Raw genomic sequence first — 16,071 nt, forward strand, 5'->3', positions numbered from 1 at the left:
GCTTTCACGCCGCAGTATCGCATGGTGCTGCTGATCATAAAAGCATTAACAATGCAATGATTGATCAGCTAATGCTAATGAATTAGTTTTTTCTCTTCAACGAATATTTTCGATGGTACAGATTTTTGAAAAAAAAAAGTACAAATGAGAAAGATTTTTAACCCCTCCGGTACAGATTAAAATGTGGCAACACTGATCATTAGTTACAGTATATCGGTGCATTTTCACCTTCTTCGTAGAAAAACTATAAAATGTACCGAACTTTCTTTTTTGACTCCCATTGTTAACACACTGTAACACATTGTACAGTGTACAGACAAGTTTAAAGTGGTATCTCTCATATGCAAACGAATCATAATAAACTCCACCCAATATTCACGAATTTAGCCCCTGGATGTGCATTATTCAACACATAACGAATCGAATAAAAACTTATTTGCCCAGATCCTTCCGAGAACATACTGACCGCCTTCTAATCTAATCTGTCGATTCGTTCTTGTGTGCATTATGATAAAACCGTTGGAGGTAACTGAGATTTTGATTCGATATTGTTATTTTTCACAATATTCTCCGTAACCATGCGTCTGTAGTTTCACGTGAACCCTATTTAAAGATTATCATAATTATGTGACTGTTCCAAGATACGAGAATTTCACGTTATGGTTATGGTTTCTCAGCCGTCTCACACTGATTTTGGAGTCCTAGAATCTTAGAACTCATTTACCAAGTGCGATTTATTAGCTGAGCTGACCATCAAACTGATAGCGAAAAAAAGAAACGAAGAATCCCAATTGCTCAATCGTTGTTCTCCGTTTCCATACAGCCATTTCATGCCAAGCCGATATAGTGGTTCTCAGATTTTCGTCAAAAGTGGTAATTTTGTACTTTATCGCAAAATATAATATTAGTATTTAGTATTTTTTTTATTAGGGTCTTCTTCTTCTTCTTGAATGGCCTTAACGATCCTAGAGGAACTTCGCCGTCTCAACGTAGTATTATTACTTGCGTCATTTTTGTTAGTACTTAGTTGAGATTTATATGCATCGAATGCATTCTGAGTGGCAAGCTCTAGTATACGTGAGACCACAGTGCAAGTCGGAGGGCTTTTCTTTGACGAAAAATCCCCCCGACCAGAACGGGAATCGAACCCGAAACACCAGCATGTTAGGTGTGACGCTAACCGCCAAGGAAGCACATTAGGATGCTTTATTAGGGTTCCCATCTCCATTTTAGGGTGGTCCGATAAATCGATTTGTTACAACTTTTTTTCCAAAAATTACATTTTTCAAAAATTCATAGTTTTTGAACCACTGAACCAGTTCAGATGATCGACATATCAAATTGAAGCCAATGAGCTAGGGTTTAATCAAAAATATTGATTTTATTTTCGCAATTATAGATTGTCGTCGTTTTTTTTATTGGTTTCATGGCTTTGGATCATTTTTTCTTGGAAGCTGAGGACTATTTACATAACATATCTTGATATCAAAGATGCTTTTTTTCGTTTTCGCTCTATGATTTTTCAAAGTTAATGAATGGTTCGAAAAAACAAAATTTCCCCTTTTATCCAAAAATGACTTTTTGTCATTTGTACACAACTGATTTTCTGGAATCTAGATCTAAGTTAGCTGAACAACTTCTCTCCTCCGTAAGTTTCGAGAAAAACTTCCAACATTGACTAAAGTCTGACGGCCTTTCATGTCCGCTCAATGATGGGAATTTTAATGAGGGACTTACGTTATGACGATTCTTTTTTAGTATCATGTTACACACGTCATGTGTTTTACCCACGATGATTCCATTCTGAAGTTACACATCGAACCAGCTATGGATGAGGGTAAAAAAGTCCATTCTCCTTATACGAGTATGTTTACACACCATCAGAAAAATCCTACCCGTGTAACAATCCGGTAAGATAGAAAAACATTCCCTTGAAAAATTTGCTACCACAGGCACAGGATCTCTTCATCCACGCAATCGCTCATCAAGCGCCATAAAAAAGTTCCCTCCAAACAGGCGAATAAATCATATTAATCTACTGCGGGATAATCGCCACTCAAGACAATTCCCTCGCGCGCCTCCCAAGTCAATTCGATGTAATCTGGTTCCACACGGGAGATTTATTCCTGGGGCATGATTGATTGCAGATTAAATGTTGGACTCCCGCGCGAATGTGAGCGCGAATTTTACGTCGAAGTGGTGGTCGTTTAAGCGCTCTGATGTGGCGCGATTATGCCCACATCATCATGGTTTGTTTAATGGGAGGTGATTTAGAGTAATCCTGCCCATCTTCGGCAGAGCATCTATATGGGATGTATAGATATGACATTGCCAAGTATCAGTTGAAAGTCGAAAAAACTCCCATAGTAAACGAAAAAATGCCCCACCCAGAGCGAGAATCAAATCCGAATCTTCCATCACCGTACAGTACTCGTTCGCTAACTGGCCTGGATGAGCTACCCAGTTATCGAATCCCACTTGCTAACTGGGCTGACATGTTGATCGTCAAATAAAAGTGAGAAGAACTTCAATAAATTGTGTAATGGGCAGGTTTAAGAACGCCCAGTTAGCGGTCTATAAATATACAGCAATGATACTGCTAGCCAGTGTTGTCCCAATAATCTGTTTTCATACAGATTCTGTACGGTACAGATTTAGTCATAGAGTACAGATAGGTGAGGATTTTTCTAATACAAGATTTCAAACACTGTTTTTGGTTAGTGCAATGGTTTGAAATCGCTAGAGAAGCACCTCTTAACATGAATGTATATAACGTATATGTGAGAAAAGATTTACATCATCATTCGTGTGTTAACCGTCGTCGCGTTAAGAAGTGTCTTTCGGTACCTAGTAAAGTGTTAAAAATACTGTCTAAGTGGTGAAAATACCGCCTTTCTCAAGGCATTTTGCCCTTTTTACAGCTCAGTGTGCTTTTAATATGAAAACTTCGTCGGATGCCAACCAGAGTTCAGTGGAACACAAATCTAAAAGGAAGAAACGTGGTCATTCAGCTGATGGCATGGAAAATCAGCTTCTTAACAGGGACACGTTCTCATCACTGTCGGACTGTATGCAAACAGAGCCAGATGGCCCAGCAGAAGTTCAACCGAAAAAATCAACTGATAAGAAGGAAACAACCTCCACTGGTTGTTAAAAATGTGGAAATAAAAACCCTCGTTGAATCAATTCCAAAATGTGGTGTGAATCCGATGTTTAAAATCACTCGGTTCGGAACAAAAATTATTTGCAACTCAGCTGAGGAATTCAACAAAGTGGAAAAATATATACAGAAATGCGAGTATCAAAACTACACGCACGATAAACCTGGAGAAAGACCCTATCGAGTTGTTCTTCGTGGTCTTCCATTGGTCGACCCTAAGGAGCTTCAATCACTGTTACAAAGCGAATGCAAACTTGAATGCAATGCCGTTCACATCATCAAACGCAAACTCAAGTCTGTGAATCAAGATGATATCTTGTTCAATTCCCAAAAGGGTACACAACCCTTAAGAAGCTGTTCGAGGTCAAATATGTTGCGAATTTCGTTATCCGTTGGCAGGCCTATCGTAATAAGCGTGCTGACGTAACTCAGTGTATGAATTGCCTGTACCACGGTCATGGCACTCGGAACTGCCACCTGAAGGGCAGGTGTAACAATTGTGGAGCTGCTCATGCTACGGAAATCTGTCCAACGAAAACTGAACCAGCCAAAAGATGTGCAAATTGTGCAGGGTCACATCCAGCAACAGATCGTAGTTGTCCTAAACGCGTCGACTATATACGTATCCGGCAACAAACAATACATTCAAATCGAACAAGTAGAACATCAACCAAAAGACCACCTGTGCCAGAATTCAATGAAAAAGAGTTTCCTCCTATCCCAAACTCTGTGGAACCAATACGACCTTCAAATTCAGTGAGCTCTCAGATTCCAAGCAACGCCGGAAGCTACTCTCGTTGTCTTGATCCTCGCATCAGAGCTAGAATGCAAGAACAAGCAGCAAATCCCAGCCCGGCTAGATTGTTCCAATGAAAGTGATGGCGGTGTGGCAATCTTAATCAAGCGTGGCATCAAGTTCGAAATAATTACTCATCCAAAGACAAAAATCATCGAGGCAGTAGGCGTGAAAATCCATAGTTTTCGTGGTCACATTACGTTTTTTGCTGTTTATACACCAAGACAGTGCGTGGATAGAAACGGTTCGTCAAATATCTTTGTAAAGGACTTGGAGAAACTTACAAATAATAGATCAAGGTTCGTGATTGCAGAAGATCTTAACGCTCGTCATAGCTTATGGCGGAATCAAATTTGTAATAAAAATGGCAAACTATTAGCTGATCATCTCTGTTCTGGAACCTGTTCCATTCACTTCTCGGATGAACCAACATTTTTATCACCATCGGGATCAACATCCACGATAGATTTGTTTCTGTCAGATTTGCCATTATCGAAACCGATTACACACTACGGGTTAGGTTCCGATCACTATCCGGTGGAATGTTCTCCAATTCAGTTCCAGCTATGAAGCGAAGAGATTATCATGGAGTTGATTGGGCGGCCTTCAACCGATTAGTTGATACTCATCTTCCCGATGATCCGATACTATCAAGTACTGAAGCGATCGAAAATAACTTGGGTATTTTTGTACATGCAATTCACGTTGCAGAGGACACTTGCGTTCAATGGGTTCCTGTTAGAGAGACATACATCGCAATCGATTCATATACAAAACGTCTAATACAGCAGAGAAACGCCGTACGAAGGCAGTTTCAAACGAACGGATTGCCTAATCGAGAAGCAAGAAACCCGCTTTCTCAGTCATCTCATTGCTGATCGGATGGGATATATCAGAAACCAGAAGTTTGCTAGTGAGATAGAGCGTCTAGGAATACATTCAAACCCTATTCGGAAATTAACGAAAATCCTAAAACGGAAACCGAAATCTTTACCTCCACTAAAGGATGATTTAGGTGGAATACTGGTATCACCGTCGGAGAAGGCGAATGCTATCGCGAAAAAATTAGTTGAGGCCCATAACCTAGGAGGAAACATCGTAAGCTCAAACGAAGCAGCAGTTGAACAATCAATTGTACAACTAAACATGCGAAATGAAAACCCAGTTGCTGTCATCAATCAAATAACAGAACCTACAACTTTTTGGCCGCTATCTTCATTAGGTGTTTCCAATTGGAATATTTTCTTACCAGATGGAAAACAGGTAAAGTCATTCCGATACACAAACCAGGGAAAGATCCTACACTGCCAGCGAGTTACAGGCCAATTACCCTTCTGTCTGCGGTGAGCAAAATTTTTGAACGTATAATCCTCCATCGGCTGATGATACATATCGATCAACAACAAATAATTATTCCGGAGCAGTTTGGATTTCGCGAACGTCATTCCACAGTGCACCAATTGATTCGTGTGGGAAAAATCATTAAGAGGAATAAGGCTTTATCAAACAACTGTGCTATGGTGCTACTAGACGTGGAGAAGTCCTTCGATAATGTTTGGCACAATGGCCTAATCCATAAACTAGTAGGAGAAAATTTCCCATTGTACCTAGTAAAAATGGTGCGTAGTTATTTGAAGACGAGAAAATTTCATGTGCATATTACTGGTTCCTGCTCTGAACTATGTGATATTTCTGCGGGTGTACCTCAAGGCAGTCTTTTGGGCCCCATTCTATACGTGGTATACACCTCCGACGTTCCCCAACTACCAGCTGGCTGCAGTCTTGCATTATACGCAGATGACAGCGCCATCATTGCGAATGGCACAATACCAGTACATTATAGATCAAGACTTCAACGAGGAGTAACGAGTTATGTGGAATACCTTCATAGTTGGAAGATTACAGTTAATGAGGGAAAAAGTTAAGCTATCCTGTTTAAGCATCGCCCTTCGCCGAAGTTATCCCCTCCACCAAACTGCTACATCAGTGTAAACGGCCATTAAACAGTGTCTCATTACCCAAAATGGTACTCGATCGCGAAATTAATTTGAATTTTGGATACAATGGAGCTTTCTTTTTCATTTGACTACAATAAAATTGATTTACAAATACATATTCATGGTGAAAAACTAAAAATATATTCAATCACTTTTGTCTCAAATTCCGAACACCTTTTTCGCCACTGACTCATATTCCGAACACTTTTGTCTCAAATTCCGAACAACAAAAATGCTATTTTAAAAAAAAAGAAGCAAAACTTTTAAACTACTGAACCGATTTATATGATCAATGTATCTAATTAAAGTCAGTTAGCTAGTATTTTTTGGAAAAATGTTATGCTCGAAAAAAAATTGATTTTGCTTTTGTAAGTATTGATTGTATTTGTTTCTTACAGTTTACTTGGTTTCGGGACCGAGGGCGCAATATCGGTATCGATACCTGTAAATTATGTTAGAATGAAGTCTATAACCCAAAGTATGTCAGAATTTTGGATATTAAATTATTTATAACATTAAAGTTCAGTAAATTCACATTTAAAAGTGGAGTGTTCGCTATTTGAACCGTGCGTAGAAACTTGATTCATATTCCAAACACTAATTTTAATGAAAATCTTTGCATAAAATAAAAAAAGAAGAAAATCTTTGCAAATAAAACATGAAAACAACAAACAAAATAGTTGAAACAACTACAAAATCTGAAAAATGGTTTTTACGGAATTTAATCACATTTACATAATTTTATCATTGGTTTTGACTGTCGCTTTTTTGCGAATTTCTAATATTATAAATTATAGGCTGTATCGATACCTGTAAATGATGTCAAAATGAAGCCATACCTCAAAGAATATCTGTGTTTTTTCATTATTCAATTATTTATAATATAAAAGTTTAGTAAATTTACATTTAAAAATGAAGTGTTCGGAATTTGAGACTTTTCGGAATATAAGACAAAACGGTATTCAAGTGACTCCTCGCAATATGAATTCGTTTCCCTCTCACATGTATCAGGTATGCATGTATCTATGTGTGAGGTCAACGTGGTTTGACATATACTGCTCACCTACTAGATTTTTTATATCGGTATGAAAACTACTCACATATATAAAATAGCGTGAAGTGTTGTGTTTAGAAACACTGACAAATTTGTGAATTTTGTTGATATAAACTCGTTTTGTATGATTTTTTTTTCTCACAAAATTGAACTCGGAGATAAAGTGAACTAAAATTTTGGTTAGAATTCCTCCCAAACTGCACGCCACTTTGCACGCTATTTACTAATACAAACGCGAGGACCTTTAATCAGAAAACAAGTTTACGTTTCACTATATATGGACGTAAAAACAAGATTGTGTACACGGGTAAAAAGATTCGTGTCAGGGGGAAGTAGAAGCGTGGATTGAAGTCAGTTGAATGAAGAGGTAGATTTGTATTCACTAGTCACGTCAATTAGAATAATCATTGACTAAAATAGTTCATCAGTCATCCTCGCTCTCAACGCTCATCAATTCAGTTTCTAGTCAATTAAAATCATGCTTACGGCGAATGCCTAAGTAGTCCTAATTAAAGCTACTAAGAAGAGAGTCGATTTTCATTTTTCATCTTCGAAGATTTCGAGCCCCGATTACAGGTGCATATCATTAATCGTTATTGGACCGTTTAAAACCCAAGCTGCAAGAATAACGCTCACAACTGGTCAACAAAAGCGTCCTTACACACCTTTCTGGAGAAAGTCGAGAGCATCGAACGGAAGCCTATTTCCGGGCGCACGATGAGGGTGTGTGACCCTAAAGTACATCACTAGTTGAAGAGGACGACCATGAGCGAGGTTGCCCCATCGTCCTGCACCTTGAGCCGAGAGATCAGTCAAAATGCGCTTCTTTATCTGCGGATGTCGACGCCGGCCGTATCTGAAAGGCAAGCAATAACTCAGAGGTGCTGGTGAACATCGTTTTTTCAACGAAGCGCATCGTCATAGTCATAATGACAAGACCTTCTTGGCGCTGAACGGTAACGACTGACTGAGGACCGGGTGCTTTACGACCCCGTCAAGGAGGTAGAAGATTACGTCAAATGTATCTCCCATACCAAGTTTCCGAAGAAGATCTTTTCGTGGTTTACGAGAAGGAAATGTTCAAGCAGGTGTTCCTTCGTTCGAGGCATGCAGTTAACGAGGAGATTCAAAGCACGAAGTTCCAGCTGGAAGTTTCCGCCTTCATCAAGAAGTATCACGCGAAGGAGGGTGTGATCTTTTAGTCCGACCTGTCCACGGTCGTTTATGCCAAGAGATCGTTGAAGGAGCTGCCCCGGCTGCAAATAGAAGTTGCACCGAAGACCGTCAAGCGTCCTACAGCCGCAACCGATAGAAACATTTTGGAAAAAGGCCTATTGAACGTATGATACAATGAAAATCTGTTTTGGATTATCTCCAAAAGTATTTGGATGTTGTGGATCTTGTACTTTAATTTTAAGCGCTCGTAAGCGAACGACTTCAAATTTTGCTACGCCAGGAAAAGACACATTTTCTATAACATGAACTTTATATTTTCTCCGAATGGTGCTCAACTACACGAATGAGTTTGAATGTTTGTCCACTTTGCTCTTATATGGCTGACAATCGTTGCTAGCTAATCGATCTACATCGTTTTTTGAGAAGAAAGGCCTAGAGAATAGCTTCCAATATCCTACAATGCCCACAATGAACAATTGTTGTGCATGTGTCATGTGTTCAATCGTTGTTATTATTCCATTTATCCCATTCTGCTAATGAAAGTAAGATTCGTGAGGTGCTTCGTTGGTTTAGTTTAGGTTACCATTTAGTGGAATATGTTACATTATTGTTAGATGCAAGAGTACATTTCATCATTGGGATTGTAAAAATCTGTTGATACTAAAACATGAGGATGATTTATGCCCATTTTAGAAACAAGTTTGAACAAGCAAAACTTCAATAAGATTGTCCCCTGTTCAAGAAAACAAACAAACAAATGAATTTTCAATCAAGCCTACTATGATCGACATTGTCAAATGCTATTCCAACATTTTCCAACTTATGGCATTAGCTGGAAAATAATATATTTGTTTATTTGTTTATTACGTATATCAACAGACACTTTAACAGACCCTCCCCTCTTCTCCCCTTAGAGAGAGGGGAGGAATGTCTATACACTATAGAAACATTTCGTGCCCCCTAAAATTTTCACATGCCAAATTTGGCTCAATTTGCTTGATTAGTTTTCGAGTTATGCAGAAATTTGTTTTTCATTTGTATGACAGCCCACCCTAAGAGTGGGGGGAGGAATGTCGAACCACCATAGAAATTTTTGTTGTATCCTGAAACCTCCACATGCCAAATTTGGTTTCGTTTGCTTGATTAGTTCTCGAGTAATGCAGAAATTTGTGTTTCTGTATCTGTATGGGAGATTCCCCTTAGAGAGGGGGGTGAAGTGTCTAACCACCGTGATAACATTTATTGCGCCCTGAAACCTCCATATACCTAATTTAATAGCGTTTGCTTGATTAATTCTCGAGTAATGCAGAAATTTTGTGTTTCATTTGTATGGCAGCCCTTCCTAAGAAAGGGGGGAGGAGTATCTAACTACCATAGAATCATTTATTGTACTCAAAAACTTCACCGAGCCAAATTTCTTTTCATTTGCTTGATTAATTCTCGAGTAATGTAGAAGTTTGTGTTTCATTTGTATGGCAGAACCACTACCCCCCCCCCCCTTGAGAGGGTGAGGGGTTTCAAAATATCATGAAAACCTTCCCCGATACCAAAAACCCCTACATATCAATTTTTATGTCGATCGGTTCAGTAGTTTCCGAGTCTATAAGAATCAGACAGATAGACAGACAGACAGAAAAGCCATTTTATATGTGTAGAAGATGAGGATGTGAAAAGATGTGCGGTACTAATTTACAAGAGGTGCGAGTGCTACCGATAGTGTTAGAGCTTCATCAGCTTTAGAGTAAGTCAGGGTGAGTTGTTGGACATTTAATTTTGACCACCCCTTTATCTCGAAAAGTACGGGTCAAGTTGGATTTTTATAGTGTCATCTCCTTTCATTGTTCAACCGTATGTACCTAACGCAAAAAAAAACTTTGGGAAAATTCGACAGGTGAAGGGAAACGGTAGCATTAACAAAGAAAGCACTTTGATTGTAAAAAATGTAAGTAAAAGATCGTGGTTTTAAGTTTTTTTTCTGTTGATTAAATAAAATTTTCTTTCGTTGTGCAGTTAAGTTCTGTTCGCCTACAGAAGAGGAACCATTTGATGCAGTGAAACTGTAAGTTTGATAACAATAAATGAAATAAATTTGCATTGCATTTGATTTTTGCATGTTGTGTGGGGTGATCATACAGGTTTGAGACTTTTCTTTGACCTAATTACAAAAGCTGAACTGGTTCCAAATTACAAAAACGCGGAATTACAAAAAAAAAGAATGAAAATACAACGTTGGAAAAAAGAGGACCTTGAAAGAGCAACGCAGGTTATCAAGGATGAATTTTCTTTCACCAAGCATCGAAGGTGTTTGAAAATGCTTGAACAACAGTGAAAAGATTCATGCAGAATTCGATACGGTCTCAATTCAATTTTTATGGTCTGGCCCCTGAACAAGAAACCTGGTATCGAGTCCAGAACACTGTTACTGACTGTAGTATTATCCCGAATGACTTTACATAAACATAATTATGTTTTTTTCGATGAAGAACACACTGGACCAAATCACCCCATCAGGTTTTAATGTCCAAAAATCACCTTTTTTATTACACGTTTAGTAGTTCGAAGCTTGATATAGTGATTAAACATAAGGGGCTGTCCACATACCACGTGGTCAGAAAAAGCACGACTTTAGACTCCCTCTTCCCCTCCGTGGACAAGCGTGGACATTTTCATACCCCTACCCCCCTCTATCCACGTGGACATTTTTCTCTTTCTAATTAAAATAACTAAGGAAATAACTGAATTGCGCCTAAATTCAATTTAAGTTTACTTTATTTCAAGTTTTACTAGCTGTACCCTTTACTGTGGCTCATTGTTGTTTTACAGTAGAGAAATGAGTAGCATAGCAAAGCACATGTTTCATTTAATTTTAAAATACTTGTGAGTAAACAATTTTTTTTTGTTTTTCCATTGACGATCTAACGTACAAATATACACCGGTGAAAGTGATGATGGTTTTAAATTTTGGTTTGTAGTTCTTTCCATAAATCACAATGTTATAATCATAAATGTTTATTTGATTGCGATGAGTTTAGAAGAAATTTAATGCTGCGCAATTTTATATATAATATGTTATTTTCTTACCTCTTTCGGTAGTGAAAATTTTATAAATGTTGACAATGGTTGAATCAGTAAAGGAAATTCGAGAGCACAATCAAAAACAAGTTGAAAAATGCATGGTTCCTGCATGTGAGAACTACCTTGGAAAGTCCGGGAGTAAAATATACGTGATTTGTTTTTGAGTTTTAGGTTACCTAATCATCATTTTATTAGTTCAAAAACAAAATCCAGATGTCTCACCGATCGTTTACGTTTTGCGTTAGATCGCCAATTATCAGCGACGATATACAGGCTATCTAGTTTGCCAACACGGAAACTCGTAATGTACAGTTGGCCAGGTGAGGAACAGTCCGCATCTGAATATAAACTACACAACTTCAAAGATTGATCTTGAGCTTTACTAATTGTGATTGCAAACTCCAATCGAATAAAAATAAATGGATTTAAAATTATTTTCAAATACAATTTTATTTCAGGATTTTTTCAACAATTGTAATAAATAACTTACGTAAACTGTGAATAACCCATCTATTTCCTATGATCCTATGACTTTTATAGTTACGGTTTATATATAGACGTTCATAACCAAAAACTATGAAAATTAAACAATTCCATAATGGTTGAGTTTTCCTGATATTACGCATATGGTTTATTCATCAAATATAGTTTTCTATAGATTTTTTTCTAACTCGAGAACAGTTAGTTTTAGAATGTATCTGTATAGTTTTTCATGCAAAATTACGTGTAAAACCATTTTTTTGTATTACTTTTCTCGAAAAGTAACAATTTTCAAAGTATTGGAATTTTTCAATTTCTAGGATTTAATATTTACATTTGCGAAAGATGATCCATGCACCACAAGTCGTCATAATTTCCTATAATCCTCTTATTTCTCCACGCTAATAATCTTTTGTTTACACCGAGTACCGTTATCTTTTATCCATAGAAACAGCATAGAAACATTCATTCACACATTAAAATTCGTACAAAAGTAGTGTAAATTATTGCATGCGGTTGGATAAAGTATTGAGTATGATTCCTCGCTGTGGTGGCTGAGAGCAGACATACGACCGCAAAAGATTAAGGAATTGCAGAACGGTCGATAAGGATTTGAAAAATAATCAAATATATTTTGATACGCTTTCAATACCCTCTAAAAATTTTCCGAACAATGGCGGAAAAGGTTTCGTATTGCGCTACAGACTAAAGGTGAATCAGAAATTCAGAGTGAATATGAATCGGTATATGCTGTGTGCAACGATCTGCACTTAACACAAAAAAAATAAAGGACCAGAATGCAACATCGTAAAGTTTGAGGGACGCTGTAACTGTCATAAAACGATTCATTTGTCAAAGCAATAACTGGGTCTTGTATAGAACATTTCAAAACTGTCCATCGATTTGCTGCGCGATCGTTATGTCATTAAATATTGATAATCCAAAATGAAAGGATGAGTTTTCATTAGATCGAGAATATCTCTGTGAAAAATATTCTACTGGAATTTCACTTCAATCGAATGAAAGCGAATCAATCGCGTTGGATTATTACTGGCGAAGATGTTAGTGGATTTCCAGATGGAATAAGTACACTTCTGAAACAAAGCTGTGAACTTAAATTAACATTATTATATCTATGTATTCTAGGTGATATCAATACATTAGCAGACCCGAAAGCAATTTGAATTGTTGAAATTTGAATGAGAATGTTTATTCGATGTTGTTTAAATACTTAGTAGACATAGCCTTGACCCAAACTCACCTATTTTTCTATAAATCTCCTTGCATTTCAGCCAAAATATTATCCAGAATATAAAATAATTATCAGAGACTATTTTCGTCTGAGATTTTCCCTACCTGTAAAGAATGTGTTACTCTGTTACACAGAACCCACAATAGAGCCATAGTTCATTTAAAAATTTTGCTTTTAAAGCGTATTTATTTCACTCGAAAATTCATAACAATTTACGCTTCACATGACATTCGTTCTCTTTGAAAAAATCTACGGGTCGATTATTTGAATATAATTTATACCAAAATACTAAAATCGCGATTAAAAATAGGAAATGGAGGTAAACCTTTGAGGTTATATGTACTTTTATGCTAAATTTATAAAAAAAAGGAATAAAAATTATTTTGATTTTTTTTTGCATAGGACCACCCTAATCGGTATAAAACATATGGTAATCGGCACCCTAGCGGTATCATATATAGTTTACGTCCTATTCTCATGCCTACCAAGTTTTCAGTGCATAACTTCATGAAAATCGGTCGAGCCGTTTCGGAGGAGTTCGACCACGAACATCGTGACACGAGAATTTTATATATATATAGATGATGCAATCTAGACTTCGACGAAAAACAGAGGTAACCAGTATGATAACACACATGAACATATACCACAAGTAGAAGTCTCAGTATTCAATTCTGTGAAAACAACAAAAATTACCCGTGCCAAATTTTTAGTAGATACTAGCTAACCCGGCAAACTTCGTCCCGTCATTTACTTGATTAATTCTCGAGTAATGCAAAAATTTGTGTTTTATTTGTATGGCAGCCACCCCTTAGAGAGGGGGGAGGGGTCTCAAAATATCACGAAAACCTTCCCCGGCCCCAAAAACCCCTACATACCAATTTTCATGTCGATCGGTTCAGTAGTTTCCGAGTCTATAAGAATCAGACAGACAGACAGACATCACTCCATTTTTATATATTTATAGATTCTATCTACAGAAAGTGTAAGTGCTGACCAATATAGAATTAATAGGCAATTCAATATACTGTTTTAATTTTTATAAAATGAATGAGTACATTGTGTTTCCAAGCTACAAGCAACATAGCTACTTACGATGCAGAGTAAAGATGAAGAAAAGTATTACTCTCCGCTGATACATTTTGGACGCGCACCTTAACAGCTACTTAAACAACTTTATATCACACACTAATTGCAAAATGCTGTCAGCTATGAATCCAATGATATCCTCAATCCACACACCGTTGGTTGCAAATTCACGTTCCTCCACCCTCTCTTTTCCTGCTAATGCCAAACCAAACAACACCCCACTCTTGACATTGCTTTTTCCACCCAGCCTGCCATTAGCTGATGCGACCTTGGCTCATGAATGTAAACAAGCTCTATTTTCTGCCAGCTGCCCACATCACTCCTGCTGGCACGTAACTTTCCACTTGCGATTCCGCGCCCACACACCGAAACACACACATACACACACACGTGCCAGGACACTCTGCCCCAGAACACAAGCAGCCGCTCAGCTAGCTACCGTTAGAGAATGACAGCCGAGAAGCTTTCCCGAATTAACATCGCACCTGTGCCAGCAAATTTACGGTCCAACCAAGTGGTCGCGCTATTGCGGCCAGGAATTATGATATCTGGTGTAAGTTATTCGCCAACTTTTCTGTGGTTTTTTTCTTTTTGTTTGCTTCCCTTCTTTCTTAGAGAATCTTTATGCGATAACAATTTTCACCCGCCGCGTTTGCAATGAACCAACGAACCAACGAACGAACGAATGAACCAACGATCGACCGTGAGAAAAAAAAACAAACTTCACTCTGGGGCAGCTTAATCCCTTTATTATGATTATGGCTGGTAATTTCTATCGTTTCCGTTCGCGGATGTAGAAGCTCGACGGAGATTTTTTCCTCTTCACCAAGGCGCTATCATTGCCCACGTACGACGGCAGCTGCTTTTTTCCACCCGATGTTTCTCCCCCTTTTTTACTGATATAAAAAAGCTATCTTCCCATGAAATCGTTCCCACGTTTCACTTCCGCACACAGAAACCGCATCCTTCCATCCTGGCCAACGACGCCTCTCGGCAAGCTACATGAATGGTGGATGGTTTTTCAATACGCTAACGATAATTAATCTGCCGCGAAATCGGTCCGGGGTGTGGTGGCCACTGCCACCGGTGATTGTTAACAGGCTTTTCCACGCTGTATTCACACTTGCCCCCGCAACATATACACACCCAACCCAGAAGGGATGCACAAAAACACGCGCGGATGAGAGACCGGATCAACGTCGCGCGGACACGGTCCGCAATTGAATTCTGCCTTTTCACCTTCGGAGCGAATAACCGGAACACACCCGTGTGTTACCCAAGCGCTCGCACAAAGCACATCACAATCCGCCGCAGTTATTCGAACGCCGGAGCTACTAAACCGTCGTGGATGGGCTGAGATGGCGAAGCAAAAAAGAAGCACACATTCCTCCACAGATAGGACCCCGTTTTCAAAATCTCGATTAGCGCAGCGATTTTTTCTTCCAACCTGACCTCGTTCAAGTCGTAGTATTAACTGAAAGGCGAGCATCCGAACAAGGACTCGGATGGCTCCACCGAAAGGCTCCACTCCGAATGGATCGTCTCCATCTGATGCCCAGCTTCGCTCACGCGGTCCACGCTTTCCGACAGGGATGCTGCTGCTCCTGCTGCGATTACGCTCTTTCTCTCGCTCTCTCTGAAATGAATCGAGATGACAATGATTTGCTGATTGATCATTGGATGATGGCTGCTGGTGGTGAACCGTCAGCACCGGAACCACCAGCCGCGTGATGACTGTCAGATGTAACATCATCAGCTGGGAGCGGTTCTCTCCGAGAGACAGCAAGCATGTAGAGGCCAGAGCGAGGCCACACTCATCTCACGACTCACCGCAGCATCACGTGCAGCCTTCGTCGTCAACATCGTTCATAAACATCGCCCGAAGCGATAATGTTATAATACATGAATGTAAATGCGAATAATATAATTTTGATGGGACGACAATTGATGATAACTGTCGACGTGAGTCAAGTGAGTGATGCAATGTTATGT

The 16,071-nt window shown here is 38.7% G+C and overlaps 1 protein-coding gene across 1 annotated transcript in view; it reads right to left on the reverse strand.

The window, feature by feature from the left end:
• Window positions 1–15,564, reverse strand: part of LOC129762789 (uncharacterized) — a 54,293-nt gene extending 38,729 nt beyond the window's left edge. Inside the window, exon 1 of the mRNA XM_055761330.1 lies at window positions 14,086–15,564. Within this exon, the coding sequence (XP_055617305.1) occupies window positions 14,086–14,131 (46 nt within the window). The 5' untranslated portion in view covers window positions 14,132–15,564. The remainder of the gene's footprint in view (window positions 1–14,085) is intronic.
• Between the last annotated feature and the right edge of the window lie 507 nt (window positions 15,565–16,071).

This window comes from Toxorhynchites rutilus, chromosome 1, assembly GCF_029784135.1.
Source record: "Toxorhynchites rutilus septentrionalis strain SRP chromosome 1, ASM2978413v1, whole genome shotgun sequence".
NCBI lineage: Eukaryota > Metazoa > Arthropoda > Insecta > Diptera > Culicidae > Toxorhynchites > Toxorhynchites rutilus.